The 15,088-nt window shown below is 33.4% G+C and overlaps 1 protein-coding gene across 5 annotated transcripts in view; it reads left to right on the forward strand.

The window, feature by feature from the left end:
• The window catches only part of LOC132738682 (ATP-binding cassette sub-family C member 4-like), a 102,198-nt gene extending 87,829 nt beyond the window's left edge, over positions 1-14,369 (forward strand). For all 5 annotated transcript variants that reach the window (XM_060726265.1, XM_060726267.1, XM_060726264.1 and 2 more), the window contains 6 exons: positions 352-549; positions 1,027-1,182; positions 3,262-3,351; positions 4,271-4,443; positions 5,701-5,806; positions 8,811-14,369. In XM_060726265.1, coding sequence (XP_060582248.1) covers positions 352-549; positions 1,027-1,182; positions 3,262-3,351; positions 4,271-4,443; positions 5,701-5,806; positions 8,811-9,536 — 1,449 coding nt within the window. In that variant the 3' untranslated portion in view covers positions 9,537-14,369. The remainder of the gene's footprint in view (positions 1-351; positions 550-1,026; positions 1,183-3,261; positions 3,352-4,270; positions 4,444-5,700; positions 5,807-8,810) is intronic.
• The last annotated feature ends 719 nt before the right edge of the window (positions 14,370-15,088 follow it).

The raw sequence follows: 15,088 nt of genomic DNA on the forward strand, positions 1-15,088 counted from the left end.
AATTCAATTTCAGCTTTTTTCAATTAAAATTTCTTAAATACAGCAGTTGACATTTTCCAAATACAAAGCAGGGTAACTCTTATTATACAGCTTTAGAATTTACAAGCTAAATCTTTCTAATGAAGGGTAGTGTATATGTCTATTTCTATCTTGAATATTTAAAAGAAAAATTTGACCATCTTACTCACCCTGTTTAAGACACTGTTACAGCACTTGTTGATTTATAACATCATGTAAAAAAAGCTTTTACAGTTGAATATGTAATGTAAGGTATATTTATAAGTCTATTAAGACAAACAAAATTATTTTGTTCAAAGTCTGAAATTTGTCATCTTTGTTTCTATCTTTAAGATGATCTCAGTAGAAAGAGTATTAGACTATGCCAAATTGCCATCAGAGGCCCAGCTAGAGGTAGAAGAAGAGAAACAACCACCCCCAAGCTGGCCTCAAAATGGACAAATATCAACTGATGAAGCTTGTCTTAGATATTCTAAAAATGGGCCTCTTGTATTGAAGGACCTTTCGTTCACAATCAGAGCTAGAGAAAAGGTTTGTTATGAAAAAAAAAAGAAAAAAAAGTTTTGGGTAAAAATGAAAAAATTCTTTCATAGAATTAAAAATAATTGATTTTTCACAACTTTTGTTTTTTAAACCTAAATACACTGTTTATTGGAAGAAAGAATTGAAACAAAAATTACAGATTAGGGATAAAATAAGTAAAATGAAAGCTTTATTAAATTGTCATTTAATCTTGTATTATAGATATGATAGATATTCTGATCATAAAATAGAAAAAACAGAATCCCTAAAGAACACACAAAACAGCAAAATTGAAGATGCTGCAGTGCCCATTAGCACTGGCTTAAGCAGAATTCAACATTTAAATATAAAAATACAAAATGTAGTATAATTTTGAATTTAGAAACATCCGCAGATGTGTTCATCTTCAACATTATTATGCTGGCATTTAAAAAAAAAATCAACATTTTTAGCAAATGTTTATACAAAATTTATTACTTCTTGCAGGTTGGAATTGTGGGAAGGACGGGCGCCGGAAAAAGTTCCCTCATTACGATGTTGTTCCGGTTGGTTGAACCAAATGGTAGAATTACAATTGACAACATCAATGTTCAGAGTATTGGTCTCCATGATCTAAGAAAACATATCTCCATCATTCCACAGGTTGGTATATATTATTATATATAATCTTTATATTTAGTGTCAGGGTGAGAAAAATTTGCAGCCTGATTGGGACTTGAACCAGGGACCCTTGGAATACAGTACTGTGGCTCTACCAACTGAGCTGTCCCGCAGCTTGATTGATTGATTTTCTTTAGACCGGGGGGGGGGTCAAAGAAACGTGCCAGCACTTATTTCCAGTAGGGTCCTCACCTTAGCAGACACTAGAGACAGCTATGAGATACAAGGAAATCCGGGAACCAGTCCCTAGCTCTTATTGAATAGATTCCTTGGTTCTTTTACCTGCCCAGTGTACAGCACTGATACATGCGATGATTATCTGGGTTTTGTACCAGTATAGTTCTAGGTAGGTTGGAAGCACTGATAGTGTTTCTGAAAAATCCCAAGGGTGTTACCTAGGATCGAACCTGGAACCTCAGGAGTGACAGTCAGTGATGTAACCAACTGAGCTATCGCGCCACCTAAATAAAGCTTACACACAATATCTCCCCAAGTAATGAATAGTTCTGAACTGTAACATCAGTCCTATTTTAAAAAACTGTCCATTAGTTTGTTTTAACAGGTGGCCTCTTTAAAACATGTATTTTACATTATACATATATTATTATTAGTCCCCTACCGGTTTACCGGAGGGGACTTTAGGTTTACCCTCCGTCCGTCTGTCTGTCTGTCCGTCTGTCCGTCCGTCAGTCCGTCCGTCCGCAAAACTGGATCCCGCAATAACGCAAAAAGTACTGAAAATATTTTAATGAAACTTGATATATGGATAGATGGCAGTATGGAGATTATGCACGTCTTTTTCTTTTCTTCCTATGTTGAAAATTCTGGTTGCTATGGCAACAAATAGACTGAAAATATGGCAAATTTTACACATAACCTGGATCCCGCGATAACGCAAAAAGTACTGAAAATATTTTTATGAAACTTGATATATAGATAGATGGCAGTATGGAGATTATGCACGTCTTTTTCTTTTCTTCCTATGTTGAAAATTCTGGTTGCTATGGCAACAAATAGACTGAAAATATGGCAAATTTTACACATAACCTGGATCCAGTGATAACACAAAAAGTACTGAAAATATGTTTATGAAACTTGACATATGGGTAGATGGCAGTATGGAAATTATGCACATCCTTTTCTTATCTTCCTGTGTTGAAAATTCTGGTTGCTATGGCAACAAATAGACTGAATTTCAAGATTTCTGATTCTAGTTTTTAAGTTTTTTCACTATAAGTTCTTTATTTCTTAAGCTATTTTCTTCAAACTTTAAATATAAGTTGCTTGTCATCAACCACATAATATGTGACAAGGTTTACAACTCTAGCACAAAATTTATCAGAATTACCTCCCTTGAACTTAAAATTTTCATGAAAAAAACATTGTTTTTTTTTTTTAATAACTTCTTTTTCTGAATGTATCTACTTCAAACTTCATATAATGTTTCTTATTATCACTCAACATTTGTGAGTGTTCAATACTCTAGCAAGACTATTTCCAGAATTATGCCCCTTTTGAACTTAGACTCTTTTTTTGAGAAATTGGTAATTTTTACTCCAACTTCTTCAATCATGATAGGATTTTAAAAATGTTATATTTTGATAACAGGGATGTTTAAAAAATAACTTTAGAGTGTCCTTCAGTCTGTCTGTCTGTACATAAAAACTGTTTCCTGTGATCACTTTAAAAGAACTTTGTCAACAAATTTACTTAAAATAGGAACATAAGTGAATGGCCAATGGCCCTTCAGAATGTTGCTTGGGCTCTTACCAGTAGGGGACTTATGGATTGCTTGCAATACTATGATAATTGCTTGTTTTCTTAGTAGTCAGCTTTGTTTCAAAAGTCCAACCATACGAACAAATTGCTTATAACAGGTGGCCTCTTAAAACATGTACTATGTCTTATTATGATCAAACAAGGAAAAAATAGTGATTTATTAGCTCTAAATTGCAAGATTATAAAAAATTACAAAAAACATTTGCTAAAAATTCAAATTGGATTCAAAGAAAATTAATTAAATTATTGGGACATTGTTATATTTGTTTTCTGTGATTTCAGGACCCTGTGTTATTTACCGGAAAGCTACGTAGAAATTTGGATCCGTTCAGTAACCATGGAGATGATGCTCTTTGGAATGCACTTACTGAAGTAAGAACATTAATACTTGATTTTCTCAATATTACGATATTTACTCTAAACAAGAAAAACAAATACAGTCATAGCAGTCCTAAAAAAAAATTTGTATATACATAAACCATGCATTCAAGCACAATTAAGGTCAATAGTGATTAGTCAGGGGCATCCATGACCAAGTGGTTAAGGTCATTATCTTCAATCCACTAGCACCTCACCGCTGTGGGTTTGAATCTTCTCGACAGGAACTTTGGATTCTTTCATGTGGGGAAGCTATCCAGCTAACTTATGGAATGTTGGTGGTTCTACTCAGGTGCCCATTGGTGCCTGAAATAATGCACGGAAGACACTTGAGGTCTTCTACCAGTTAAGCTGGAAAGTCGCCATATGATCTATACTGAGTCGATGTGACTTAAAACCCAACCCCCCCCCCAAAAAAAAAGACAGTAGTTTGAAGGCTAAAGTCACTGAGGCTTATAGTGGACTTTTCTAAATTTTGTTGTTTTCTCTCATTTATTGAGCCAATGTCATCAATATCTAGTATGAAGGTATCTTAGATGTATATCTACTCTTCAGTTGGTTTAAAATGATGAGGTGCAATTCTTAAGGCCAAAAAAAATTTCTTTTATGTTTTTTGCCAGTTTTCTCATTGTCAAACCCCATTTTTGGACTTAGACATGCCCTTTAGACATCCCGATAAGTCCCAACAGTGGACTGCTTCAAGGGTTTCATAGCAAGTAATTGCATCAGTGCAAATTGTGGAATTTAAAGAAGAATCTCCCCAGGTTAGAACTAACAACTATATAACAAATGTGTACACAGAAATGATTTTTGTATTCAAATTTGTTAGTATGATTAACAAAAATTTGGTCGGAATTTCAAAGGCAGGTCCAAAAAATAAATTTTGTATTCAATGACTTTTTCCATTATTAAGGTACAGCTAAAACAAGCTATCGAAGATCTTCCGCATGGATTAGACTCGGAGGTGTCAGAGGGCGGTATTAACTTCAGTGTCGGACAGCGTCAGCTGATATGTCTTGCCAGAGCAATTTTACGCAACAATAAAATCCTCATGATTGACGAAGCTACAGCAAATGTTGACCCAAGGTATATAGTCTCCTTTCTGTTGACATCAAATGATCACATTATAGATGGCACATTGTCACTGATGAAAAATATGCATTTTGACAGAATTATGCCCATTCTTAGCTTGACTATTTGATAAGAATAAGAAGAGCTGTCCTAGTCACCTGAGCATTGGCTTCAGGGTAACCACTTATGTTAAATTGTTGTAACACCTCAAATATTTTCAAAGTCCATTGACATATGGCTTAGAAACTTTGCACTATTGTTCACCATCATGACCCCAACCTGTAAACAGGAGGAGGTAATTCTATCAAGCATTTTGACAGAAGTATGCTCCTTTTTTTACTTAGAATTTATGTTAAAGTTTGCTACCATCACAAATATTTTCAATGCCCATTGACATATGGTTTTGAAACTGCACTATTGTTCACCATCATGACCCAAACATGTAGACAGGAGGGGGTAACTCGTTCAAGCATTTTGACAGAATTATGTTCATTTTTCAACTAATTTATGGTCAAGTTTTTGTAACATCTCAAATATCTATAAAGTCCATAGACATATGGTTTTGAAACTTAGCACACTTGTTCACCATTATGACCCCTACTTGTAGACAGGAGGAGGTAATTGTATTAACCATTTTGACAGAATAATGCCCCCTTTTTGACTAAGAATTTACATTAAAGTTTGCATACCACCTCAGATATTTTCATATTCCATTGACATCTAGCTTTGAAACAAATTGAAATTTTATACACTTCTTTGAGATCATAATAGGACTCTCTCCAAGGCCTGTAACTGTAATATGGATTAAAAGAAAAATTTATTACTTTTGTTAACTTAGAAAATTTTACATTATCAAGGCTCTTTTACTATCAAGCAATAAGAATAGTCAAGCGTGCTGTCCTACCGACAGCTCTTGTTAGTGATTATAGTCATTTTATACTTATAAATTCTGACAGTTTGGTGTTTAAAGAAAATCCTGTTTAATTTACTGTTCTATTATTAAAATTTTGACTTTCAAATATTAATGGATAGAGTTGGAAGCTTTAAAATTTGGAGAAAGGGTGATCTCACAGAAGCATTAATCACAAGAAAATTACATAAAGATTGCAGCCTTGGTTTTTATTGAGTCTGTGCATGAAGGATAATGAAAAAGTGAAACATCACTTCTTTTTACAGCTCTTTCTCTTCTTTGGCATTTTGGTAGAAAATCTCTTAAGCAATAAAGTTTTGTTATATTTGTTGAAATGTTTACAATTTATTTTTGTTATTCAGGACTGATGCATTGATTCAACAAACTATACGAGAGAAGTTTAGCAAGTGTACAGTATTGACTATTGCCCATAGATTACATACAATTATGGATTCTGATAGATTGCTGGTAAGTCTAAAGTAAAAGCATTTACAATATCTATGTAAAAGATAGTTTGCTGGTGTGTTTGACTGGGTTTTGAATAATACCTACCCTGTTAAGGTCATAAATTGGTGTCCTGTTTTCCTGGAAATGGAAAAATTAAATATGCTGTATTTTAAAACAGTGATTTTAGTAGAACTACTTGCCTTTATAACATCATAACCTAACTGGCTGGCTTATTTTCATGAAAAAATTCTGATTCTCTCACAAAGTATGTATGCAAGCTTTGGTGGGTGGGTGAGGTGGCTGAGTTTGAATCACCTCCTCCTCACTGGTTAAAGTTAGAACCCTGCCATAGATTTTTTTCTTGTAAATAAGATAACCAGCTCTTTCACAAGTGAATCTGGGAAGTCACCATATGACCTTTCAGTATAAGTGTGAATGCAATCCAAGCCAAAAAGAAGGAATTCTTTTTTAGCTCACCTGTCACAAAGTGACAGGGTGAGCTTATGTGATCGCTTTTCGTCCTGCGTCCGTCCGTCCGTCCGTCCGTCCGTAAACTTTTACTTTAAATGACATCTCCTCATAAACCACTAAGCCAATTTCATCCAAACTTCACAGGAATGTTCCTTTGGTGGTCACCTTTAAAAATTGTTCAAAGAATTTAATTCCATGCAGAACTCTGGTTGCCATGGCAACCGAAAGAAAAAACTTTAAATATCTTCTTTTAAAAAACCATAAGAGCTAGAGCTTAGATATTTGGCATGAAACATCTTCTAGTGAGTGTCTACCAAGTTTGTTCAAATAAAAGTCCTGGGGTCAAAATTGGCCCCGCCGGGGGGGGTCATTGATTTTTCCTATATGCATATAGTAAAAACTTAAAAAATCTTCTTTTAAAGAACCCAAAGAGCTAGAGCTAAGATATTTAGCATGAAACATGTTCTAATGGGTGTCTACCAAGTTTGTTCAAATAAAAGCCCTGGGGTCAAAATTGGCCCTGCCCAGGGGGGACATTGATTTTCCCTATATGCATATAGTAAAAACTTAAAAAATCTTCTTTTAAAGAACTCAAAGAGCTAGAGCTTAGATATTTGGCATGAAACATCTTCTAGTGAGTGTCTACCAAGTTTGTTCAAAATAAAAGCCCTGGGGTCAAAATTGGCCCCGCCCCAGGGGGTCATTTATTTTCCCTATATGCATATAGTAAAAACTTAAAAAATCTTCTTTTAAAGAACCCAAAGAGCTAGAGCTAAGATATTTAGCATGAAACATGTTCTAATGGGTGTCTACCAAGTTTGTTCAAATAAAAGCCCTGGGGTCAAAATTGGCCCGGCCCCAGGGGGTCATTGATTTTCCCTATATGCATATAGTAAAAACTTAAAAAATCTTCTTTTAAAGAACCCAAAGAGCTAGAGCTAAGATATTTAGCATGAAACATGTTCTAATGGGTGTCTACCAAGTTTGTTCAAATAAAAGCCCTGGGGTCAAAATTGGTCCCGGCCCGGGGGGTCATTGATTTTCCCTATATGCATATAGTAAAAACTTAAAAAATCTTCTTTTAAAGAACTCAAAGAGCTATGGCTAAGATATTGAGCATCAAACATGTTCTAATGGGTGTCTACCAAGTTTGTTCAAATAAAAGCCCTGGGGTCAAAATTGGCCCGGCCCCAGGGGGTCATTGATTTTCCCTATATGCATATTGTAAAAACTTAAAAAATCTTCTTTTAAAGAACCCAAAGAGCTAGAGCTAAGATATTTAGCATGAAACATGTTCTAATGGGTGTCTACCAAGTTTGTTCAAATAAAAGCCCTGGGGTCAAAATTGGTCCCAGCCCGGGGGGTCATTGATTTTCCCTATATGCATATAGTAAAAACTTAAAAAATCTTCTTTTAAAGAACTCAAAGAGCTATGGCTAAGATATTGAGCATCAAACATGTTCTAATAGGTGTCTACCAAGTTTGTTCAAATAAAAGCCCTGGGGTCAAAATTGGCCCCGCCCCTGGGGGTCATTGATTTTCCCTATATGCATAAAGTAAAAACTTAAAAAATCTTCTTTTAAAGAACTCAAAGAGCTATGGCTAAGATATTTAGCATCAAACATGTTCTAATAGGTGTCTACCAAGTTTGTTCAAATAAAAGCCCTGGGGTCAAAATTGGCACTGCCCCCGGGGGTCATTGATTTTCCTTATATGTGTATAGCAAAAACTTAAAAAATTTAGTGAAAAAACCCAAATAGCTAGAGTTAAGATATTAAGCATGAAACATCTTTTAGTGAGTGTCTACAAAGTTTGTTCAAATAAAAGACCTGGGGTCAAAATTGGCCCCGCCCCGGGGGTCATTGATTTTCCTTTTATGTGTTTAGCAAAAACTTAAAATCTTCTTTGAAAAAAACCAAATAGCTAGAGTTTAGATATTAAGCATGAAACATCTTCTAGTAAGTGTCTACAAAGTTTGTTCAAATAAAAGCCCTGGGGTCAAAACTGGCCCGGCCCCAGGGGTGTCATTGTTTTTAACTATATGTGTATAGTAAAAACTTAAAAAAATCTTCTTTTAAAAAGCCCAATGAGCTAGAGCTTAGATTGTTTAGCATGAAACATCTTCTTATGGGTGTCTACCAAGTTTGTGCATATAAAAGCCCTTGGGTTAAATTGGCCCTGCAACATTGGGGGGGGGGGGGGTTGGGGGGCCTATATACAGGTGAGCGACTTTGGGCCATCATGGCCCTCTTGTTTTTTTTGTTTCCACTGTTATCAGAAGAAACATTATGTACCACTGTTAGAAAAAAATATAGAAAAACTTCACTTCTTTTAACTGACTGTTTCTTATTACATTTGATTTGATTTAGTAGCATATTCAATGCAAAGAATAAAGGAAGACCAAATTGATATTTTTATATGTCAAACAAGGTAAGATTGCAAGATTTTCAATATTGCTGTGTCAAGAAACTTTAAAGTTTTCTTTTGTCTATATTTTTATAATGTTGATTACATGGTTTTTAGTGTTCTAAATGAGTATTTTTCTAACGCTTAGGTACTTGACGATGGAAAGGTAGTAGAGTTTGATGTGCCATACAAGCTTCTACAAAGCTCAAACAGTACGCTAAGAAAGCTGGTTGAACAAACTGGCAAATCTGAAACCATTCATCTGATGGAGATAGCAAAAACTGCTTTTGAAAAGTCCAAAGAGATTGTTGACAGTAATGTTAAAGATGGTAAAGTAAATGAGCAGGATTCTGTTTCAGTCAATAACGTTTCTGCAATAGTTGAAGACAACGATAGGGACAATAATGATGATGCAGATATGGAAATGAATGAAGAGCGAAGTCTTTTAGTTCAGGATAGTGGTAATGTAGTAAAAGGTGATGAAGGGAAGGTAGATAAAGTGGTGAATGATGGCATGGAAAACACTGAAGGTAAAGATAAACTTGTAGAAAAGGAGAATAAAGAGTTCAATGCTAGTGGTAAAGAAGGCAAAATTGATGTTGACCATGAGGTGGATAAAGAAGAGCGTGCAAGTGGAAGTGATGAAACTGAAGATGGTGCTAATGAGTATACACTAACTGATATAGAAGATGCTAGTCATGATGATATTGAAGATGTAGATGATGATAATGCCAAACTGCTTGGAAAGGACGAGAAAGATAAGGAAGACATGGTTGATGATACAAAACAACGATCAGAGACCAAGCATGAGGTTAATGAAAATGATGAAACATCAAAACTTTTACCTGGACATGATGAGAAGGTTGACAACTAAATAGCAACATTTTAATCATTTATAGGTTCTTTTTGTTCCACCTTTTTCCTAACAGTTACAGACCAGATGTTGTGGTAGACCAGAGTTAAAAAAATTAATGTATTTTGAAAATTAGTTATATACTTTTATTACATGTTTTTGGTGGTTTATAGAAATATATCAGTGATATAAAACTGGTAATTTCACTGTTTTGAATTTAAGCCCCTTACATTGTTTCAGTGAAATACCAGCGTGCACAGTACTGGGTACCAGCTTAATGACATGACGTCGTAAATGACGTCACGTTATATTATTATTTGGCGCGCTTTTCATTCAGTATTAGGTTTTATATCTTTTTAAAACGTTTCTTTGCATGTAATAAAAAGAAAATTTGTTTAGTTTATTGTAAGATCGAAATATATTTCACCTTGTGAACACCAAAAGTTCATATTTCACTCGTGGCTGTGCCACTCGTGAAATATACCTTTTGGTGCTCACTCGGTGAAATATATTCCGATCTTTCACTGAACTAAACAAATATCCTCTATACATTTTCTATATACTGCATTAACTCGAGACAAAAGTATTATTTATATTTGGATATTTGAATTTCATATTAGGTACACATTAATCATGTTTTTAATAAATGCATTTTTTAAAAATCACTTGAATGATGACTTACATGTTTTCTTTATTGCCTAGTCAGATGTATTTTTAAGTATTTTTCTATTTTTTTAGATTGCCTAAAATTTTTATATCATTTATTTTATTAGAACATACAAGTAGGGCTGGTTTAGTGCTGCAATAAACTGAAGTATTATTGTTTATGTTGGATAGTACTAAACCTACATGTAGTACCTATATATACTAACTTTGGTTATTGAGAACTATCCAAATTATAATCAGACATTTTGATTAAGGACAAGTTTAGAAAAATGTAAAAATGACACAATATATTTATATGCTATAAACATGCTTTTATGCTTATAGTCAGGATCATTTAATTAACATTTTATTTATGCTTTTAGAAAGTTATTTTGAGCTCACATAAATATTTTTGTACTGTTCATGAATGAGTAAAATATAGTGTTACTAGACAATGTTTATTTTGCTAGCGCCGGCATGTACAATTTCCAGATAGTAAGTTATATACATGTATATTAGAATGCATACAGTAAATTAGAATGACTATTTATTAGTAGCAAAATAATGTTTTAATAAACCTGTAAATGAAACAGCATGTATTTTTGTGTATACCTGGTTAAAATAGTTTAAATATTGAACTATGTTTTATCTACAAATACATTTGAGTTATATATACTGTGGCAACTTTTACAATTATATTGAATATTTTTGAAAGGTTTTTAAAGAAAGTAGAAATAAAATCTAAATGTTATATATGATATAAACTGCTTAAATTATAACAGAACATTTGTTGTATTTGGTTACCATAGTAACTGATCACATGACTCAGAATGTTAGTGAAGATAATAACTTGTATATATAACCAGTATAGAGTCTGACCAGCCTATACATCTGTTTATCATGACCAGACTCTTGTACTGTTTGTTCCTCAAATTTAGTATCATACTTTAATGCTTTAAACTGTTCCAAATTCAAAGCATGACAAAAGACATCACAGAAATTTTATAGATGTTACATAATAGCCAGTTTGCCAACTGTTGTAAATAGCTTTACCTCTATATTGTTTATGTTTATACTGAATTCCAAACTGTCATTTGTGTGCCATAGATTACTAACATTTTATGCCTCAACTTGGACCTGTCCGTCTGTACTGTTGTCTGTTGCATGACAAAACTAGACTGTGGAGCGTCTGTGTCCTATGGACACATTTATAGCTTTAAAACAATACCTCCAGCAGTTGTATAAAATCTGACAGGAATGGTGGTTTGCACATTTTGCTCTGTTCATTGCAGAGTTGTTGCCCTTTTGTAAGAGATATGAAGAACATTTGAATATAAGTGATTAGTATATTTGTTATATGCCCATAATGACAACACATTCATAGTGAGTTAGGTTTAAAAAGTCAAAGAAGTGGTAATATGGAACTTTGAATAATTATTTAAATTGACAGTATTTACTTAGTGTATTGCATGGTCTACAATGGACACATATTCAATGAATATTTCAAATATCATTTAAAATGTAAGAAATGTAACAGTATCATTTAAGTATTCTTATAAAAATATGTCTTGGAAAAAAAAATTGATTGAGGTCTTAGTGATTTAGTATGGATAGTTATTATGATGAATAATATTTCTTTTTTCTAGAACACTTTATTATCTGTTATATAAATATATGAAATATCAGATCAAGTGTCTCACACTTCAACACTAGCTAAAATCATGCAATGGTTTATAAATTTGTTCATGGTTTGTTATAATATATAATACTTAATACTATTACAGACCTTCAATTTTTCAACAATTCACTTTAACTTCCTTTTAATGACCCCTATTTAGTGTTATATTCTTAAGAGTACTTTGTTCTATTAACTTTAATTGGTATATATTCTATATAATGCGTCACTCAGATACATGTCTGTTAGCTGTTTAGTTTTTAGTATTTTGTTATCGAGACCCCTTAAAGTTAATTATAAATATTTCCTAATTGAAAGGGGCATAATCCATTCATTACAGATATAGCTGTGTACATGATAGTGTAGCTTTACAGTATCTAGTCAAAATAAGACCAGGTTCCTGAAACAGCCTTTAAAAAACATTGTTATCTTCTCTTTTCTGTTAAAGGAACATTGTTATCTTTTTTTCTTTAACAGAGAAGAAAAGAACATTGTTATCTTTTTCTACTGTGTTAAAGGAACATTGTTATCTCTTTCTTCCCTGTTAAAGGAACATTGTTATCTTTTTCTTCCCTGTTAAAGGAACATTGTTATCTTTTTCTTCCCTGTTAAAGGAACATTGTTATCTTTTTCTTCCCTGTTAAAGGAACATTGTTATCTTTTTCTTCCCTGTTAAAGGAACATTGTTATCTTTTTCTTTGACTTAGTATATGGGGATGGTTGGAGATGGGTTTAAATTGAAATAAGGCAATTTTGCTGAATGGCTTTGAGATAGTCATTTAAAGAAAATATGAAAAATATGTCCCTGGTTCCTGGCAATATTTAATATGGTGTTATATTATTATGGTTCTATATTTTTCTCTGTTTTGTTGTTAGATTGTATGCTTGCTGTTAAGTGATACTGTTGTAGAGAAGTGTATTGAAATGAAAGCATAATGAAAAACAATATTTGACACACATACATTTATATAGATTTTAAGAAAAAGAATATGTGTTACTAGTTAATTTGTTCCTCTGAAATAGTCAGACAAGAAACATGGCAATGCTATGAGTAAAAGGAATTATAAGTGTGGTGCTGTTCTCTCAGCTTTTTTTTTTTTTTTTTTTTTTTTTTTATTGGTTGAAAGTTATTTTTTTAAATCAATGCTTATTTGAATTACTCAAAATTACTGTTTGGTCCTAATTGTTGTTGTGTAAAAATGCAAATCAAACCCGTCAGTAAAAAAAAAGTCACTTCAGATTTATTTGAATTTTAAAATATGACATTGACGGTCAAGGTGATTTAAGATTCAAGAACATACTTCATGTTGTATGATGATGCTGTGCCCAAATGTTAATCATATCCGTGCATTTATGATTTCTTCCTGAATTTATTATGGTTCTTCCTGACTTTATTCTAGATCTTTTTGAATTCATACTGGTTCTTAATTGATTCTGGATCTTCCTGAATTTATTATGGTTCTTCCTGAATTTATTCTGGATCTTTTTGAATTCATACTGGTTCTTAATTGATTCTGAATCTTCCTGAATTTATTATGGTTTTTCCTGAATTAATTCTGGTTCTTTTTAATTTTACTTTAGTTCTTCCTGAATTTAATAAGACACTCAGTAAATTAACTCTTACTATTGCTGTATTTAGTTTGGTTCCTCTTCCAATTATTCTTGTTATTAATAGATTTTTTTATAGTTCTTCGTTCAATCAATGTAACATTTTATTGATTAGTTCAGATTTATAGTTCTTCGTTTAATCAATGTAACATTTTATTGATTAGTTCAGATTCACTCTATTTGTTACTTTAGTTAAGCCTTGATTGTCTAATTCTTCATGAATATAACTTTGCTTCTCTTTTAATTTCCTGGTCCTTTTTAAAATATAGTTTGTTCTGGACTGACTGCCCCTTCCAGGGTAAAATTTCATTTGACAATGTAAATACATGTACATATGTTAATGACAAGTGTTCTAGCTGACAAGAAACAAGCGTTCTGTAAAAGCCTACATAAGTTACGATGTTGTTTTTTAGCTCACCTGTCACAAAGTGACAGGGTGAGCTTTTGTGATCGCTTTTCGTCCGGCGTCCGTCCGTCCGTAAACTTTTGCTTTAAATGACATCTCCTCATAAACCACTGAGCCAATTTCATCCAAACTTCACAGGAATGTTCCTTTGGTGGTCACCTTTAAAAATTGTTCAAAGAATTTAATTCCATGCAGAACTCTGGTTGCCATGGCAACCAAAAGAAAAAACTTAAAATATCTTCTTTTAAAAAACCATAAGAGCTAGAGCTTAGATATTTGGCATGAAACATCTTCTAGTGAGTGTCTACCAAGTTTGTTCAAATAAAAGCCCTGGGGTCAAAATTGGCCCCGCCGGGGGGGGTCATTGAATTTCCCTATATGGATATAGTAAAAACTAAAAAAATCTTCTTTTAAAGAACCCAAAGAGCTAGAGCTTAGATATTTAGCATGAAACATGTTCTAATGGGTGTCTACCAAGTTTGTTCAAATAAAAGCCCTGGGGTCAAAATTGGCCCCGCCCCTGGGGGTCATTGATTTTCCCTATATGCATATAGTAAAAACTTAAAAAATCTTCTTTTAAAGAACCGTAAGAGCTAGAGCTTAGATATTTGGCATGAAACATCTTCTAGTGAATGTCTACCAAGTTTGTTCAAATAAAAGCCCTGGGTGCAAAATTGGCCCCGCCCCAGGGGGTCATTGATTTTCCCTATATGCATATAGTAAAAACTTAAAAATCTTCTTTTAAAGAACACAAAGAGCTAGAGCTAAGATATTAAGCATGAAACATCTTCTAGTGAGTGTCTACCAAGTTTGTTCAAATTAAAGCCCTGGGGTCAAAATTGGCCCCGCCCCAGGGGGTCATTGATTTTCCCTATATGCGTATAGTAAAAACTTAAAAAGCCTTCTTTTAAAGAACCATAAGAGCTAGAGCTTAGATATTTGGCATGAAACATCTTCTAGTGAATGTCTACCAAGTTTGTTCAAATAAAAGCCCTGGGGTCAAAATTGACCCCGCCCCAGGGGGTCATAGATTTTCCCTATATGCATAGTTATAGTAAAAACTTAAAAAAAATCTTCTTTTAAAGAACCCAAAGAGCTAGAGCTAAGATACTTAGCATGAAACATTTTCTAATGAGTGTCTACCAAGTTTGTTCAAATGAAAGCCCTGGGGTCAAAATTGGCCCCGCCCCAGGGGGGTCATTGATTTTCCCTATATGCATATAGTAAAAAACTTAAAAA

Source organism: Ruditapes philippinarum, unplaced genomic scaffold (assembly GCF_026571515.1).
Source record: "Ruditapes philippinarum isolate M1 unplaced genomic scaffold, ASM2657151v2 ctg4207_1_1_1_1, whole genome shotgun sequence".
In the NCBI taxonomy this organism is placed as follows: Eukaryota; Metazoa; Mollusca; class Bivalvia; order Venerida; family Veneridae; genus Ruditapes; species Ruditapes philippinarum.